The 16,144-nt window shown below is 41.5% G+C and overlaps 1 protein-coding gene across 1 annotated transcript; it reads left to right on the top strand.

Annotated features, from left to right (window-relative positions):
* Positions 1-5: 5 nt before the first annotated feature.
* On the top strand, positions 6-15,829 carry zbtb24 (zinc finger and BTB domain containing 24). Its single transcript, XM_022216966.2, has 7 exons — positions 6-53; positions 1,915-2,757; positions 5,426-5,593; positions 11,644-11,727; positions 11,817-11,900; positions 11,981-12,062; positions 13,411-15,829. The coding sequence occupies exons 2-7, from the start codon at positions 1,944-1,946 to the stop codon at positions 14,246-14,248; spliced, it is 2,070 nt and encodes a 689-aa protein (XP_022072658.2). The 5' UTR covers positions 6-53; positions 1,915-1,943; the 3' UTR covers positions 14,249-15,829.
* The last annotated feature ends 315 nt before the right edge of the window (positions 15,830-16,144 follow it).

The raw sequence follows: 16,144 nt of genomic DNA on the forward strand, positions 1-16,144 counted from the left end.
CTCACCTCTCGCGATAACTAAGTCACACTCTCAGTCCAGCGGGAGAGACGAAGGTAAGGTCCTAAAAGCTCACTATTTTGAATCACGCCGGAGTTTGTGCAGTCGCAGCCGCTTGTATTCTGTTACAAACTGAAATAGAAATAAGATTTAGCGCGTCGAAAGCGGTATTTCTGTCGCAGTGCTCGCTGTGTGTGCCCGTTGTGGCTGGTTTCAAGCTAGCAGCGGCTGCATTGTTGGGTTTGAGACTATTAGCTGCTTTGCTAAGTGGCCAGAATTCAGCTGCAAACATTTCTGACACCAAACAAGTCGATAAAGTTTGTATGAAGACGGTAAACGCTGCAAAATACTTGCAGAAAACGGAGCTCTGACTTATTGTAGGAGATATAATTGGGTTAAGAAAGTGGCGTCCGTCAGTTTACAGTTTTGATTAATTGTTTGTCTTTTGTTAGTTTAGGAACAACAAATATTATGAAACAATATCAGTGTTTTAAAGTCCTTTTCCATTTTCTAATCGTTCATATTTAAATGTCGGGCTTTTGTGATGAGCATTTGAAAGACATTCCCTAGCACAGTAGTGTGTTTTTGATTATCAAGTCATTTTTAGTCTATAAATTGTCAGAAAACAGTGAAAACATCCAGCACAGTTATACTGATCATCTTTGTGAAAAGCACTACAAAAATGAAGGAGATTCATATTACAGTGATACAAAATAATTAAAAAATGCAGCATTTCTTTAGAGAAATGCCTGATATTAGATGATCAACAATACTGATAGGCAAGTTATCTGATCATATAGTTGTGGTGAGAGAGTGTGTGTAGATATATATGTACATACCCAGGGTGGGAGGGAAAGATTTTCTTGTTTTTATTTCAATGTTTAATGTTGTGAAGCACTTTGTGGTGTGATTTCATTGGATGAAAAGTGCTATACAAATAAAGATTGATTGATAGTAAAAAGTTAATGGAACTATCATTTCACTATTAAACTACTGGTTGATCTACACTGAAAATAATCATTTATTCTGGGTCCTAAAGATCCTGAAAATAAAAGACCTTGTGTCCACAACAGACCCTTCTTTGAATTGCTATTGATTATTCATTAAAAAGAAAATTACTGTGCCGCTATATTGATATTTGATTAATCTTTTCAGTCATTTTTCAAGCAAAAAGTTCAAACATTTTCCATTTCCAGCTCCTCAAATGTGACAGTTTGCTGCTTTCCACTGCCATATGTGAGTGTTTGAAGCAGAACTGCAACAATGAATGAAGTTTTCAGCTCGAAAATCAGTCGACAACTATGTCGTGATTGTGATAATCAAATATTGAATTCTTTTGTAAGAAAAAAGTTTTTTAAAAAAGTTAAATTTAGCTTTTTTCTGAAATGTGAATATTTAGTTTACTCCTCTAGGACAGTCAACTAAAGATCTTTGAGTTGTGGACAAAACAGGACATTTGAAACATAAGCTTGGGCATTTGGAAACACTGATCTACTTTTAAAATTATTTTCTGGCATTTTATAGACCAAATTGAAAAAAAAGAAATCCAAGAATAATCATATAATTGTATGTTTCGGACATTATCTCAGATCTTAAGGTCAAAATTGGGCAAAAATCAGCATACTTACCTAAGTTTTTTTTGTACCATTTTAACAGACTAGTTCATTAAGAAAATAATAGGATAGATTAATAAATAAATGTTACATTCCCCCTCATTTGTTTCTACTCTCACTTTTGTAGATTGCTTCAGATCAAAGCATCTGCTCAATGAAATTATAGAGTTCTAGCACCAAGTAAGCAGTAAAAGCAAAGTTACTCGGATGAAGTTGGTAAATTCAAACACTGTAGTTCTGCTGATTTAACAGAGGCTCCTGCACTGTTGTCTTACTTTGACATTCTTTTTTTAATTGCTTTCAGGTACAGATGTGGTTGTTTTTGAGGGGAAGATGCCTCAGAAAGCGTCGACTGCAGCCTCCTCTCTCGTGGCCCTTCATTCAGAGTCACACAAACTGAGCATCCTGAGCAAATTCGACAAGCTCAGGAGAACGGAGCTGCTGTGCGACATCACTCTGGTCGTGGAGGACGTACACTTCAAGGCACACAAAGCCCTGCTGGCAGCGAGCAGCGAGTACTTCTCCCTCATGTTCACGGCGGAAGATCAGATCTGTCAGTCCACCTACCGGCTGGACGGCATGGCGGCCAAGATGTTTGCTGCGGTGCTGGAGTTCATCTACAGCGCTCAGGTTTCCGTGGAGGAGGGCGCCACTGAGCAGCTGCTGGCCACGGCTCAGCTCATGGAAGTCAACGACCTCGTGCAAGTCCTCACTGAGCTGACCCGCTCTGCAGCAGAGGTCAGAGGTGACGCCGTTAAAGTAGACAGAGCCGAGGCAGCAGATCTGATGAAACGCAAAAGAGGACGACCGAAGAAGAGCGTAGATGCTCCTGGAACAGAGCAGGAAGCTAAAGTCGCACCCTGTGAGAGCTCAGAGGACATTCAGGCTGGAGATGATGTGGAGTCCCAACCTAAAGATGATGCAGATTACGACCCCAGACCGCATCGGAGCCGCCAGAGCAAACGCAGAGTCAGACCACCGGTTAAATACGAGGGCTTCAAGGTGGGCAGTGACGCAGCGGGAAGTAAAGAGCCTGGAAAGAGGGGCAGAAAGAGGAAATACCCCAACACTGAGGCACGATGCGAGGACTGTGGAAAAATGTTCAAAAACACCCTGTTCCTGAAGATTCACCAAAGAACCCACACAGGTAATCTGTAGTCACATACACTTGTGTAATAAATAATGTCATAGGCCCATGATTTAACCCTCGTATTGTCCTGTGGGTCAAAATTGACCCATTTGAAAATGTGGTGGTGGTGGTGGGGGGGGGGGGGGGGGGGATTACTTTCACCGTGAAACTTCTAATATTCACATTTTCAGAAATATTGCCGTTTCTGGATATTGCAGGTGAGTCAGTGATTTAGTAGCCTGATAGCATGTGGATAAAAACATTTTTTAGTCTGGTGGTCCTTGCTTTCATACTCATGCCAGACAGCAGAAGCATGAAGAGTGTGGATGTGTGTGGTCCTTAGTGATGTGGGCTCCCTTTTTGATCCTGGTGGTGTAAATGTCCCGGAGTGGGGGGGGCTGCTCTGAAGATGAACTGTGCTGTCTGACATGCTGGAGAGCCTTCCTGTCCTTATTGCTGCAGGTTCCATACCATACAATGATGAAAGTGGCCAGGACACTTGTAGCACTTGCAGTGGAAATATGCCACCATTAGGGGCGCTAAGGGCTAGGTTAAGGAACAGGTTCGGCTCTGGGAGCTGTGTGAAAATTAATGAACACAAGACACAGAAATTAGGTTAGCGGTAATGTATTAAAAATAACAGGAAATACTTGAATATGTCAAGATAGATCAATGATCAAAATAATAATAATAAAATAGAACAATAACAGAAAATCAGAATAAATCAAACATTCACCTGTAAATCAAGCAACTAAATCATACTTCAGCAGCTTCACCTTTAACAAGTTAAAGTGACTGTGGTACGTTCAATTCAACAATCCGACGACAGTTCTTAATTCAGGTGAGCGTGGTTCCACTGTTGCCAATGGTGTTAATCAAAATAATTCATCCATGAAACAAGTCCATGAACAAATCCTAACAAAATGAAATAAATCCAAACAAGGCGCAACAAATCTAACCAAGTCCTACCACACCATTGGGGAAGGGATGAAGCTGTGAGGCTTGAGGCCTGCCAATGAGTGCGGTGGGTGAAGGGGGAAATCTTCTCTTGTCAAAATGTTTCCCAGTTCGTTCCAGGGTAGCTCGCCATCAATTCAAATCCTCCATAGGAGCCTAACCTGTTCAGCAGACAGGCTTCATTATTATCATCAGCATCATCAGTCGCTCATCGCATTTTCCATTAGTTGCTCACCAATGTTAAGCACGGTATGGGTTCAGGTGGGTGGCATCCAGAAATCCAGAAGCATATGGTTCCAGTGGTGAAGGTCTGTTAGCATTGGTATGAGCATTAGCATGATTCTAAACAGCTTTCACATGCTTAGCAAGAGTTTTAACTCACTTCCTCTTTGATGGTGTGATTTCCAGGCTTGTGAATAGTTTCCAGAGATGAGTGGTGTGATCCTGTTGTTCAAGTCACTGCTGTGTGTGACTGAATGAAGCTGATGTGCTTCAAACAAAGGAATGGGGTGGATTCCAGGTGGGAGAGAGAGACTGCTGTTGATTGGTTCAGGTGTTGTGACTGACAGTGAGGAGGTCCAGTAATATGGAAGTGACTGATTGTGACTGGCAGGTGTCTGTTCATGTTGGGAATCTTGATGGCCAACAATGAACTATTACAGAGTGACTATTGCAGAGTGAGTGCTACACACTCTCCACTGATCATCTGTAAAGGTTGCTGAGCAGTTTGGAGGATAATCCAAACGTCCTCAGCTTTCTAAGGAAGAAGAGTCTCTGCTGAGCCTTCTGTTGTGTTGTGAGTCCAGGAGAGGTCCTCGCTGATGTGAGGAGTTTGAAGGACCTCACCCTCTCCACGTGGTCTCATTGATATGTAATGGGGTGTGTTGCTCTGTCCTCAGGTTGATAATCATCTCCTTCGTCTTCTCAGAGTTTAAGGAGAGATTTTTATCCCAGCACCAGGACACCAGCTGAGCTACCTCCTCCCTGTAGGCTGCCTCCTCTCCACCAGTGATCAGCCTAATGACAGCAGATTACCTAATCTAATCTGTCACCTAATGACATGTGTCATCAGTGAACTTGATGATGGAGGTGTTATATACTATATGATAGTGTGGGATTGTAGCTTTACTATTTAAATTATGCAGATATATTTAATCATACAGATACATAGCCTTAATATTTAAATTAGTCAAGTATATTTATATAAGTGATACTGTGTGAGATCATAGCCTTAATATTTGAGTTTGTCAGGTAGATTTATATAGGACTACAGGATCACAACCTGAATATTTAAGTACATCAGGTATATTTATATATAAATTGCTGTCTTAAACTTGTCAGGTTATTTTTTTAGCAATGTTGTTTTTCAATTGGAAAGCATTTTATGTCAAGTCTGTTTCAAAGGTGCTGTATAAACTATGAATTGACTTGTTATGTGACATACAATATGAGGTATGCTCAAAAGGTTAATGTTATGTTTATAGCTTTGAGCATTATTTCAATAATTTCCCAAAAAGTAAATACATGCATGTCTACAATTTATGTCATATTTTTTATTGTTCAAAAATAGAAAATATGTGTTATGATGACAGACAAAAGGTTTAATTAACAAACAGTAAACATCCGTCACAGAGGACTGATTCTGTTCGAAGAAGAAATCAAATCAACCATGTCTGTTGTACTCCTCATATCTAATCACTTCACTTTCCTTCCTTTTTCTTCCCCTCAGGAGAGAAGCCTTTCCAGTGCCTGGTTTGTGGGAAGCGTTTCACCCAGAAACACACTCTGCTGGCTCATCAGCGAATGCACACTGGAGAAAAACCGTTCGTCTGCAGCATCTGCTCCAAAGCTCTGTCCACCAAACACTCCCTGCAGGAGCACATGAACCTCCATGAAGGTAGGGAGTTACTGCTGGGCTTATCGTGTTTGTTAGCTTCCAACTGATATCTACAAAAGAAATCTGCTTTTTAAAGAAGAACAACCAAGAAAGATTTGCATGATTTGGATGAATGGTTAATGAGGAAAGTGTTCCTACAGATATTGGAAGGAAAGAAGTTCATGAAACTATTAGAATTATATCAATGTTGATAAAATACCAGACTATACTGCTCTTTTCTAGTAATACCACTCTGTACAATGAGTACATTTTATACCTAATCTACATCTTGTTGCCACACTTTTTAAAGCTAAATTAGACTGGAGATGCAGGAAAAAAAAACAACAACAAAAAAACATCATAGTAATATGTCAATTAAAAAAGCCTATAGTAAAGCATGTCACTCTAAAAACGTCAGAGTTTAGCCTTTGGTCCACAAAACGTTGTTCTGTCCCGGCTGTCTGAAGTAGGTGAGGAGCAACACAAAAACAGTCCAAACGCTGGTTTCCAGAGGGTTAGACAAGTATTTATTTGAAAGAGTAAGTTTACAACAACACAACATGTGAGGGGGTTAAAAGCAAATGGGTGTTAGTAAAATAAAAATAAATCAACAGAACTAAAAGTGAACTTCACGTTGACATTGATGGGCATCCCAACCAGAAACAAAGTAAAAGATCATCAATACCAAAAAAACTCTTCCTGTTCACCTCTTAAAACCCAAAAACACACCGCAGTAGCATCCTAAACTAAAACTACCAATGGGTTCCTTGTTTTCCATTCTGAACAATTCAAAGGTCCCTCTCTATCTCCCCACACATCCACCAACCACTGGAACACATCTCCAAAGTTCTGCTGAAGCTCAGCTTCCCCTCAGAAGAAGTGCAGCCAGATGAAGGAGCCTTTTGAGAGGCAGCTGGCATCGTGATTAGACTGTACTTTGGTCTGATCCAATCCAGCTTCAGCTCCAGAGACAGCAGGCGGGACGAGTCAATGGAGGCCGGGTGGACGAAGGGATGCAGCTGAGTACAATCCAGAAAACAACAGAGGAGGAGTGCAGCAGCCAAAGGCCAGAACAAACAGAGTAGCATAGTATGTCTCTGAGAAAACATCATAGTATAGCCTTTGGTATGTAAAAACACCATCATATACATCATATATTGTACAAATAACAAATCAAAGGAAAGAGACATACATTGTAGAATTGTAGTGATTGTGGGCTGACTGATTTACTGATCATCAGTATTTTATTTTTTACTGATTTACGGTAATAAATCAATTTAAAAATGGTGCTACTTTGGCTCTGAACCTTTATCTACCTGTGGTCGCTCTGTCTTCTGGACTGATTTGATTGGTTATACGTCACGAATAAAACTCCTTTAACTTAACATCTGTAAACAAAACAAAACCGTATCAGCAAAGTTTTCTGTTAGAGTTTGTGTTCTTCTAAGTTAAATCAAGATTTTAAATACTTTCATTTACTGCAAATAAATATCGCCTCCAAATGTCTCGCTAATAATCACTATCAGCGTTTAAAACCCACAAAACACCCCTCTATACTGGACCACACTTAGTACAGTCCGGTTCCCCTTCTATAAATCTGCTTGGAATCTTCCACTTCCTGTTTGTCAAAGTGGCCTTCTACCTGGACAGGTTTTGTTGGAGCTCATCAACAAACATTTTGGGTAACTGCAGTTTAATATAGATGGATGACACTAGTGATGGTGAGATGAAGCCTCATGAGGCATTGAACCACTTGAGCCAATCGGTTCGAGAAAGGGTTCAATTCTTGAAGCTTCATGAGAACACGAAACCACCTACTGGCCAAGTGTATAATCACAGGCAGCTGTATCTGAACCACATGCCTGATGCATTGAATCATTTTTCATTATGGCTGTTGGGAATTTCATGAAAAACAACAATAAAAAAGTATGATCAAATAATTTCTATAGATAAATGATCACATATGTGTATGATAAAATATATTTTCATGTATTCTGTGTGTGTAAATTTTGCCCAAAATGGTAGTATTGTCACGGACCGAGCTGGTGGACCCGAGCAGAAAGCCACACTACCAGGGCTGGCTGAATGCAAGTGGTTTATTGTTTGGGGGTGAAAATGGTGGCTAGGTGGGGGAAAACCAGGGTGTAGGAGCGGGGGGTTCCGGGCAGGAGTGGGGGTCCAGGCCGGAGTGGGGGTCCAGGCCGGAGTGGGGGGTCCAGGCCGGAGTGGGGGGTCCAGGCCGGAGTGGGGGGTCCAGGCCGGAGTGGGGGATCCAGGCAGGAGTGGGGGATCCAGGCCAGAGTGGGGGATCCAGGCCAGAGTGGGGGATCCAGGCCAGAGTGGGGGGTCCAGGCAGGAGTGGGGGGTCCAGGCAGGAGTGGGGGTCCAGGCAGGAGTGGGGATCCAGGCAGGAGTGGGGGATCCAGGCCAGAGTGGGGGATCCAGGCCAGAGTGGGGGATCCAGGCAGGAGTGGGGGTCCAGGCAGGGGAAACCGGTGAGGACTTGTCGGGAGAGCCGGAGGGGAAGGAGGATGGCGGGGGATCCCGGGCAGCTGAACTGAACAGAAGCAGGAGAAAACAACGTTAGAAACACGACGGAAACTTAAAACAGGTCTTGAAGAGGCTAGAGAGCAAACTGAACTGAGCAGTTCTTGTTCAATACTCTGGCAGGGAGTTGAAGGCTGAGCCGGTACTTATTGTGGAGGTGAGTCGTTAGCATGATGATTGTCAGCTGCCCGGGAGCCATGGAGATAGTTGATTGCCTGAGTGGAGTCAGCTGGAGAAGCTAGACTCCACTCAGGCACCGAGCTGTAGGGGAAAGACAGGGCAGAGGAGCGGATGGGAGATAGGCAGGCCAGGCAGGGCAGAGAAACAGATGAGAGACAGGCAGGGCAGAGGAGTGGATGGGAGACAGGCAGGGCAGAGGAACAGGAGAGGGGGAGAGAAGCAGATGGGAAAAGGGGTATTTGGGGATGTCAGGTGGGAAGGACGGGGGTGAGGAGGGAGCCCTGACAAGTATCATATAATGTGGCAGGTTGTGTAATAATGTCTTTCTGTCACCTTAGGATAATGGCATGGCCTTATGCAGGCAGAGGACAGTGAAAGTGCTAATAATGTTAGATCGAGCTTACCTTATTAGGAGTCATCAAATCAAAATGTTCCCACACGGGAAATATTCCACTTCCTGGTTGGCTCCATCCTATCACCTATCTTTCTCTCCTCACTCTCCTAAATCTCCAAACTATCTCTCTCTCTCTAAACTCTCCAAACCATATCCAAACTATATAAACACTATCCAAACTCTGGTATCCAGACTATCAAAAGTCTATCCAAACTCTCGACTGACCACAACACTCTATCAAAAACCCACATTTTGAACGGAGTCTGAGGGGTTTATTCTGCTGTCAGACCTCAATCTGAACCACTTTCTGAAGCAGTCACGTGGTTCAGCCAGGCAGCGAGGCTTCGGACGTCATCATTTTTGGCTCCTCCCCTAAATGAAGCAAGCCTCGATACACGCTTCGTGGAAACGCCCGCTCCATTACTCGACACACACTTCGAAGCCTCGGCACATCTCGTAACATCACTAGATGACACTGAATTAGAGTCTGTTTTACTGAGACTGAGTTCAGATGTGTAGCTCTGTCATTAAATAGGAAATTATTTCTCAGAATTCACAGAGAAAAGTCTGAAATGTTTGCTAGGTTAGCGTCCCACATGTTCTTTGGCTCAGCTAAAGCTAACTCTCTCCAACTTCTGGATCTCTTGAGTTGCTTGTTGTTAAAATATCTTGCTATAGTTGCTGAAGCTCAGAAAGTCTGAGATGTTTGTTCAAAATAAGCTCATTCTCAAGTCTTAGTTTAACTTTATCCTCATTTGTTTTAACTTTCCTTCATTAGCTTAGCGTTAGCTGAACAACAGATCATGTGTGCAAGGACATGCTAACCGTGCTAGATTTTAGACATTTAGGAAGGTACGAGTTAATGAAAGAGCACCACAAACAGGCTCGGTGTCATTTATTTATAGATTCAAATTCAGTGTCATTCATTGATGTTAAAGTGCAGTTTTTCAAATGTTCGTTGACATGAGGTTTTTAAATCATGCAGTCCCACAGCTACAATAATAAAGTAAATTAATCTTGTGGTGTATTGCATTAATTTCCTAATAAATGATGATAAAGTATGATATTAAAGGTTTGTGATGCTAAAGTTTAACATTCAGATCGAGGTTAATAAAAGTATACCTACGTTCATTTCTCTGGAGCCGAATCAATGGATTTTAGGGATCGTGGTTAAATACCTGCTCTTCTAGTCACCACTGTAAAAAGTGACTCCATCCTTGCCGACTTTAACACCTCTTCATGACAAGTTCTTCTGCCTCTGACCTGGTGGAAACTTGAGAAACTCAGGAAACCCTTCGAGACTCGGATTTTCGAAAAACTCGTCGGGCGGGGGAAGGTGTGGTGGGCGGTGGGGGAGTAGAGGGGGACAGTGGGGGGAGATGGGGGGGTAGAGGGGGGAGGCTGCCACCCACCTCCTCGCCCACTCTCTGCCCCGACTCCACTTAGACTCTGCCTTGGCTCCACCCATGTGGTCACTTGGAAACAACGATGACAAAGGGACGACGAAATTATACTTTTTTGTCTGGTCTGTAGCTCAGTGAGCTAAGGATATGCCTATGGAGCTGCAGGTCGATGGTTCAAGACTAGCCCCTTCTTAATTTTTTTTGAAAACCTCAGACAAAGAAAATTGCCAGTGGTAGGTCTTGAACCTACTACCTTCTACTTGGTAGTCTCTCTTCTTACCCCCTGAGCTACACACTCAGATACTAATGCTTCTTTTTTTTGCGCTTTTTCTTCTATTTTTTTTTGTCGTTTTCGAGTTTTTTTTTTAACTTGAGTCTCGACTCGACCATTTTTCCCAGGGGGTTGGACTTCAGCCTTTGTGCTGGAGGGTTGAACCCTCAGTTCCAAGACTTTCCAAAGCCTCGGGACCTCCCGAGTCCTCAGGACCTGAGCTTTCACACAGTCTGTGCGCTGAAATTTTCTAAGTCCCACAGCAGTTCTCTGTTAGTTTGAACTTTTCGACATTCTCAGAGCTGAAATTTAAGAAGTTCCTGAGTAGATGGCTGTTAGGGCAGAAGTTTTAAAAGTTTCTCAGTACGTCTCTGTGAGTTTGAACTTTCTGGTTAACAGAAGCCTTAAAACTTGTCACCATGAGTCTTGATTTCACATTTAGACCATTGATCTGAGTTCTTCTCAGACCTTCACCTGTGGGTTCTTTAGAAATCCTGAACAAACTTTGATTCTCTTCACTGAACAGCAAAGTTTGTGGAGATCAGAAGGTAACATTAGTTTGATCGATGCCTTCAACTACTAGTAGACTTTATCTGGAAAGCAGTTTTCTGAAATGAGTTCTTAGTAAATCTGTCCACAATCAAACCAAGAACACAGAAAGAGGAAATGTTTGAAGAAACAACTTGATGTTTTTATTTCAGACTCGAAAACGCTTTAAAGGGGAACTTCGTTTTTTTTCAACCTGGGGTCTGTTTCCATATGTTATTTCATACATGTGAGTGATAGAGAAATGAATTTTCGACATAGCTCCAGTATTTATCCAGGCAGGCAGCTTAGCAGCTCAGCTAGCGAAAAGTATGGGGCAGCTGGCCCCCCGCGTCAAAGTCCGCCCTAACGTGCTTTTTTCCCACACTGACCGGCTCGGATAGTCTCAACGAGTGTCCCACAACATACTAGAGATGAGAAGTGAACGAAAACCTCCACATTACTTGGCGATTGCTATTTGTTGTGGTCTGTATCCAAATCTCGGGACGCTAGAAAGCAAATCTCGTTCCGCTATTGAGATTGAAGCAGAAAGTTAACAGAGAAAGTTGAAAACCACCTTCTGATACCTGAAATGTCTGAGTTTTCACACATAGAACACCTGAACATGTCAAACTGGTTCCATAGTAGAACCTTCATTGTATAAACATCATCGTGTGGTGTGTTGCTCAAAAAACATTTCTACACTGTGTAGAGCCACTGATAAATTACTTCAATTTTTTTGTTTCTTTAGGAGAGAAATCTTTCAACTGTGATAAATGTGGAAAGACTTTTACTCAGAAGAAGCAACTAAAAAGCCATTACAGAGTTCACACAGGTAAGACATAAAACACTGTAAGATTCAGTTCAATGAAATCACTCTGAAAGCTTTAATAATGTATTCTTTATTGTTTATTTTAACTCCAGGTAAATCGTTACCAGAATGTGCTCAGTGTCATCACAAGTTTATGGACGCAGCTCAACTGAAAAAGCACCTGAGAACGCATACAGGTAAAATGAAACAGCTTTTTGGAGCATTTTTCAGTCATTAAAAACAATATCTGGTTGCACTGATGACAATGCTTTCACAGGAGAGAAGCCTTTCACATGTGAGATCTGTGGAAAATGTTTCACAGCCAAGAGTACACTGCAGACTCACATCAGAATACACAGGTGAGAAATAAAGTTATGTATGCAATGCAAGTTTAAAATGTAAACGCTAATGTTAACAATAAAAGTAAACGTTTAATGAGCAGATAGCAGGCTTTTACCACATTTCAGCACCAGTGTTGGTCCAAAAACATCAGATCAGACACAGTTTTGATTCACTTTATGACATCTTTTACAAACTGAATCGTCCATAAAAATAAAGCTTTACTTAGATGACGACTGGGAAGAGTAAATAATAATAAAAAAAAAAAACCTTAACAGAAGCTGAATTTAGTTGCTCAAAGCTGTTTGAAGAAAGTTTTCCTGTTGGGTTTTTTAAATACCTGCGGCATTAGGTTCATATGAGCATCTGTCTATGTACGCATGTGGAACAACAGCGCTGGTAACTTCATTAATTACCTGTAAATTACCCCCGACATGGAGACAGGAACCATCAGGATCTAACAGCAAAACTCACTGTGCACCTATAACAGCCTTTAAGATACAGTTAATAATCTCTTGTGTTATAGCAGATCTAGATTTAGTCTTGTTTATTATTATTGCGTTAGATATCACTGATGTACTGTCTAGTCTTATGTGTTTCCCTTTCATGGGTAGCTGTGAAGATCATTAACCCTGTAGAACCCACTATTGCAGAAATAGAACCTCAGTTTTATTTTTATTTTTAAATAGATATGTTTTTTGGTTTATTTTTTCTTTGTTTATGTATCTTTTTTGGGTTTTCTTTACTCATTTTCTTATATATTTGGGTTTATATATTATAATTGTTTATATTAATTAGTTTTATTTTATTTTTACCTATATTTGGGTTTTTTTATATACATATATATATATATATATATATATGCACATTTTTTGATTTAGTTTATTTTTTGCAATTTAAAAAAATATATTTTATATTTTTTCTTTTTTTAATATATATTTATATACTATTATTTATATTCTTTAGTGGCTTTCTTTTCTGTATTCGGGTCTTACAGGGTTAACAGAAAAATTACCTCTAAGTTGACAGAATGCCGTCGCTTTAACAAACTGATGAATCCAACAATCTGATGTATTCCATGTCTGAGAAAGGTTAAAGGTCGCTGCATGGTGGTGACTGGTTACTGCATTTTTAGAGCTTTATTGGTGGAAATTACTGCCTGCTGTAGCCAACATCTATGCTAATAGTGAAGCGCAGGACATAAAAACCAAGTAAAAGATACATAAATTTTGGATGAAGCTTAAGTAAACTGCAGAGCCATGAGATAATTCCATTTGCGTTTATTTTTACATACAAGTACAGGAGTCATGAGTGCTTGGTTTATACAAAAACATTTTTCAGTAACCACTTCAAAATCTCTTTCTGCAGAGGGGAGAAGCCGTATGACTGCAACATCTGCAACAAGTCCTTCTCAGACCCCAGCGCTAGACGGCGACATGTTGCCTCCCACTCGGGGAAGAAACCCTTCACCTGCCCCTTCTGCAGCCTTTCATTCACCCGCCTGGACAATCTGAAAACACACACCAAATCCCACAACAAGGAGCGGGCCGCCACAGCCGAGGCCTCGGTGGATGCGGCGGACGCCTCGGCGGCACCGCAGGAGGAGGTCCGTAACATCCTGCAGCTGCAGCAGTACCAGCTGCCGTCCAGCTCCGAGCAGGAGATCCAGCTGGTGGTGACGGGCGACGTGGACAACATCAACTTCCTGCCGGGTCAGGACCAGGAGATCAGCCTCATCAGCACGGACGGGGAAGTGGCGCAGTCGACCCACTCCAGACTCACCCTCCTCACCCAGCCCAATGTGGCGCTGGTCGCTCAGGGCGACCAGGTGGACCAGACGCCTCAGATTCACTCCATCGGCGTGCTGCAGGGCCAGATGTCGCACCAGGCGGAGCAGATGCACGTCATCACACTGAGTAAGGAGGCGATGGAACACCTGCAGGCCCACCACGGTCCTCCGCAGCCCCTCCAGATATCACAGCGTCCCGTCCAGCAGCTGCAGGTGATGCATCAGCCCGCCCAGCAGCTGGAGACCAGAGAGCAGCACAGTCAGGCCATTCACATCAGCAGCCAGAGCAGCCAGCCCATCTCCATCAGCCAGACCAGCGAGCAGATCTCCAGCCACCACATCCAGGGACAGACGTTTCAGATCCAGGCAGGAACCGTCTCCTACTTGTACACCACCGGACTGCAGCAGGAGAACTGATTGTAGGCCGGAGAGCTGTGGACATAAATCTGAACTGATGAAGCTGCTACTGTGCACACAAAGAAAGTCATTATCAGTGTTACTTTAGTATTCATTTTATATATTTACACCATTTACCAAAACAAGCTGTACATTTTTGTTTTTAATGTGTCTTTCCATGGCTTCACTTCATGTCAGTCCACTGTGTCAATGTGCATAAAAGGTCTAAGATATGCACATATAAACTACTGTTCAAAAGTTTAGGGTCACTTAGAAATGTCCTTCATTTTAAAAGAAAAACATTTTTCCCCAATGAAGATATCATTAAATGAATGATAAATACAGTCGAGACATAGTTAATGTGGTAAATGACTATTCTAGCTGGAATGTTTTTACGGAATATCTCCATAGGGGTACAGAGGAACGTTTCCAGCAACCATCACTCCTGTGTTCTAATGCTACATTGTGTTAGCTAATGGTGTTGAAAGGCTCATTAATGATTAGAAAACCCTTGTGCAGTTATGTTAGCACATGAAAAAAAGTGTGAGTTTTCATAGAAATTGTCTGGGTGGGTGACCCCAAACTTTTCAATGGTAGTGTATATGAATCTGACCAATTCTGGAACTTTTACTGATATTTGAGAGCTACAAATCAGTTACCAATATTATTTTTGGTATGTAAAGGATATTGTGAGGAAAGTATTCTTCAAAAAAATGATTGCCATGACCTTTAGGGGGTTCTGTAGATAAAAACTGTATATTGCCATGTTATTTTCTGCCACACTGGAACAAGAAAAATATATCATTTTTTGCAGTTTATTGTTACAAATTATGCTGCTTTAACATGAAACTTTAAATGAGGAAATGGGCACAGAGAAGAAATAAATTGAATATGGAAAGAACATCAAATGTTTATTGTTGTAAGGAGATGTTTTTGTCATCATTATGACATACAAACTTATAAGAAGAAACGTTTTGTAACAATTTACCATTTATCCCGTGATATGAGAACTTTAATGTAATAACACAGAGGATGGAATATTTGTTGTGTTCTTTCCTGTTTGGGTTTAAACTTGGCTAGATTCTGCTTTTATTGACTATGATGGACAATATTTTGATAAGCATGCATGCACAAAGAAGAATTTTAAAATGCATCAGGTTGTACTGAGTCTGAAGGCTCCATGGATACAAGATTAATCACAATATCATCCAATACAATCAATAACAGCAGAATCTGTTATTCCAGGTATTATAGTAAACCTAATCAAATCATGTAAACAAGCAATTTTAGTCAATGTATCCATTTTCTGTGATATTACAACAAGATAAATGATATTGTTACACCAAAAAAAGTCATCAAAAAGTTTGGATGTCATTTTATTGTTAAAAACATATCTTAACAAGTTTCTTTTTCAATTGTGGCCACAATACACTGCTGTAACTTTCAACTGATAGAAATTATTCAGTTTTACACAATAAGAGGGACTGAAATATGGTACAAAGCAACATTACGAGGCTGCGCTGCATTTTTTTAAAGGACGATACACGCTCTGAAATACTGTGAATTTACTGGACAATAAAATGCCTTGTTGAATGAAAATGAGTAGAAAGTTCTTAGATGTTCATGTTTTAAAAATTGTCTTCTCACACAGCTGAGAATCAACATTCAGAAGACAGAACAGAAAGCTCAGGAAGTGTCAGACAGCAGGCGTGGCCGCTAAACAAGGCGGTGTTACTTACCTCACAGGTCTGGTAGAAGCGTATTAGCAGACTCAGCCGACACGGATCCTGAGAGACGGTTGGTTGGTTGGTTGGTTGGTTGGTTGGTTGGTTGGTTGGTTGGTTGGTTGGTTGGTTGGTTGGTTGGTTGGTTGGTTGGTTGGTTGGTTGGTTGGTTGGTTGGTTGGAACAGCAGGAC

Source organism: Acanthochromis polyacanthus, chromosome 1 (genome assembly GCF_021347895.1).
Source record: "Acanthochromis polyacanthus isolate Apoly-LR-REF ecotype Palm Island chromosome 1, KAUST_Apoly_ChrSc, whole genome shotgun sequence".
Classification (NCBI taxonomy): domain Eukaryota; kingdom Metazoa; phylum Chordata; class Actinopteri; family Pomacentridae; genus Acanthochromis; species Acanthochromis polyacanthus.

Coding starts and splice junctions, on each gene's coding strand:
- zbtb24 (XM_022216966.2), top strand. CDS start 1,944: ATGCCTCAGAAAGCGTCGACTGCAGCCTCCTCTCTCGTGGCCCTTCAT. Junction 2,758..5,425: donor TCACCAAAGAACCCACACAG/GTAATCTGTAGT, acceptor TCTTCCCCTCAG/GAGAGAAGCCTTTCCAGTGC. Junction 11,901..11,980: donor GCACCTGAGAACGCATACAG/GTAAAATGAAAC, acceptor ATGCTTTCACAG/GAGAGAAGCCTTTCACATGT.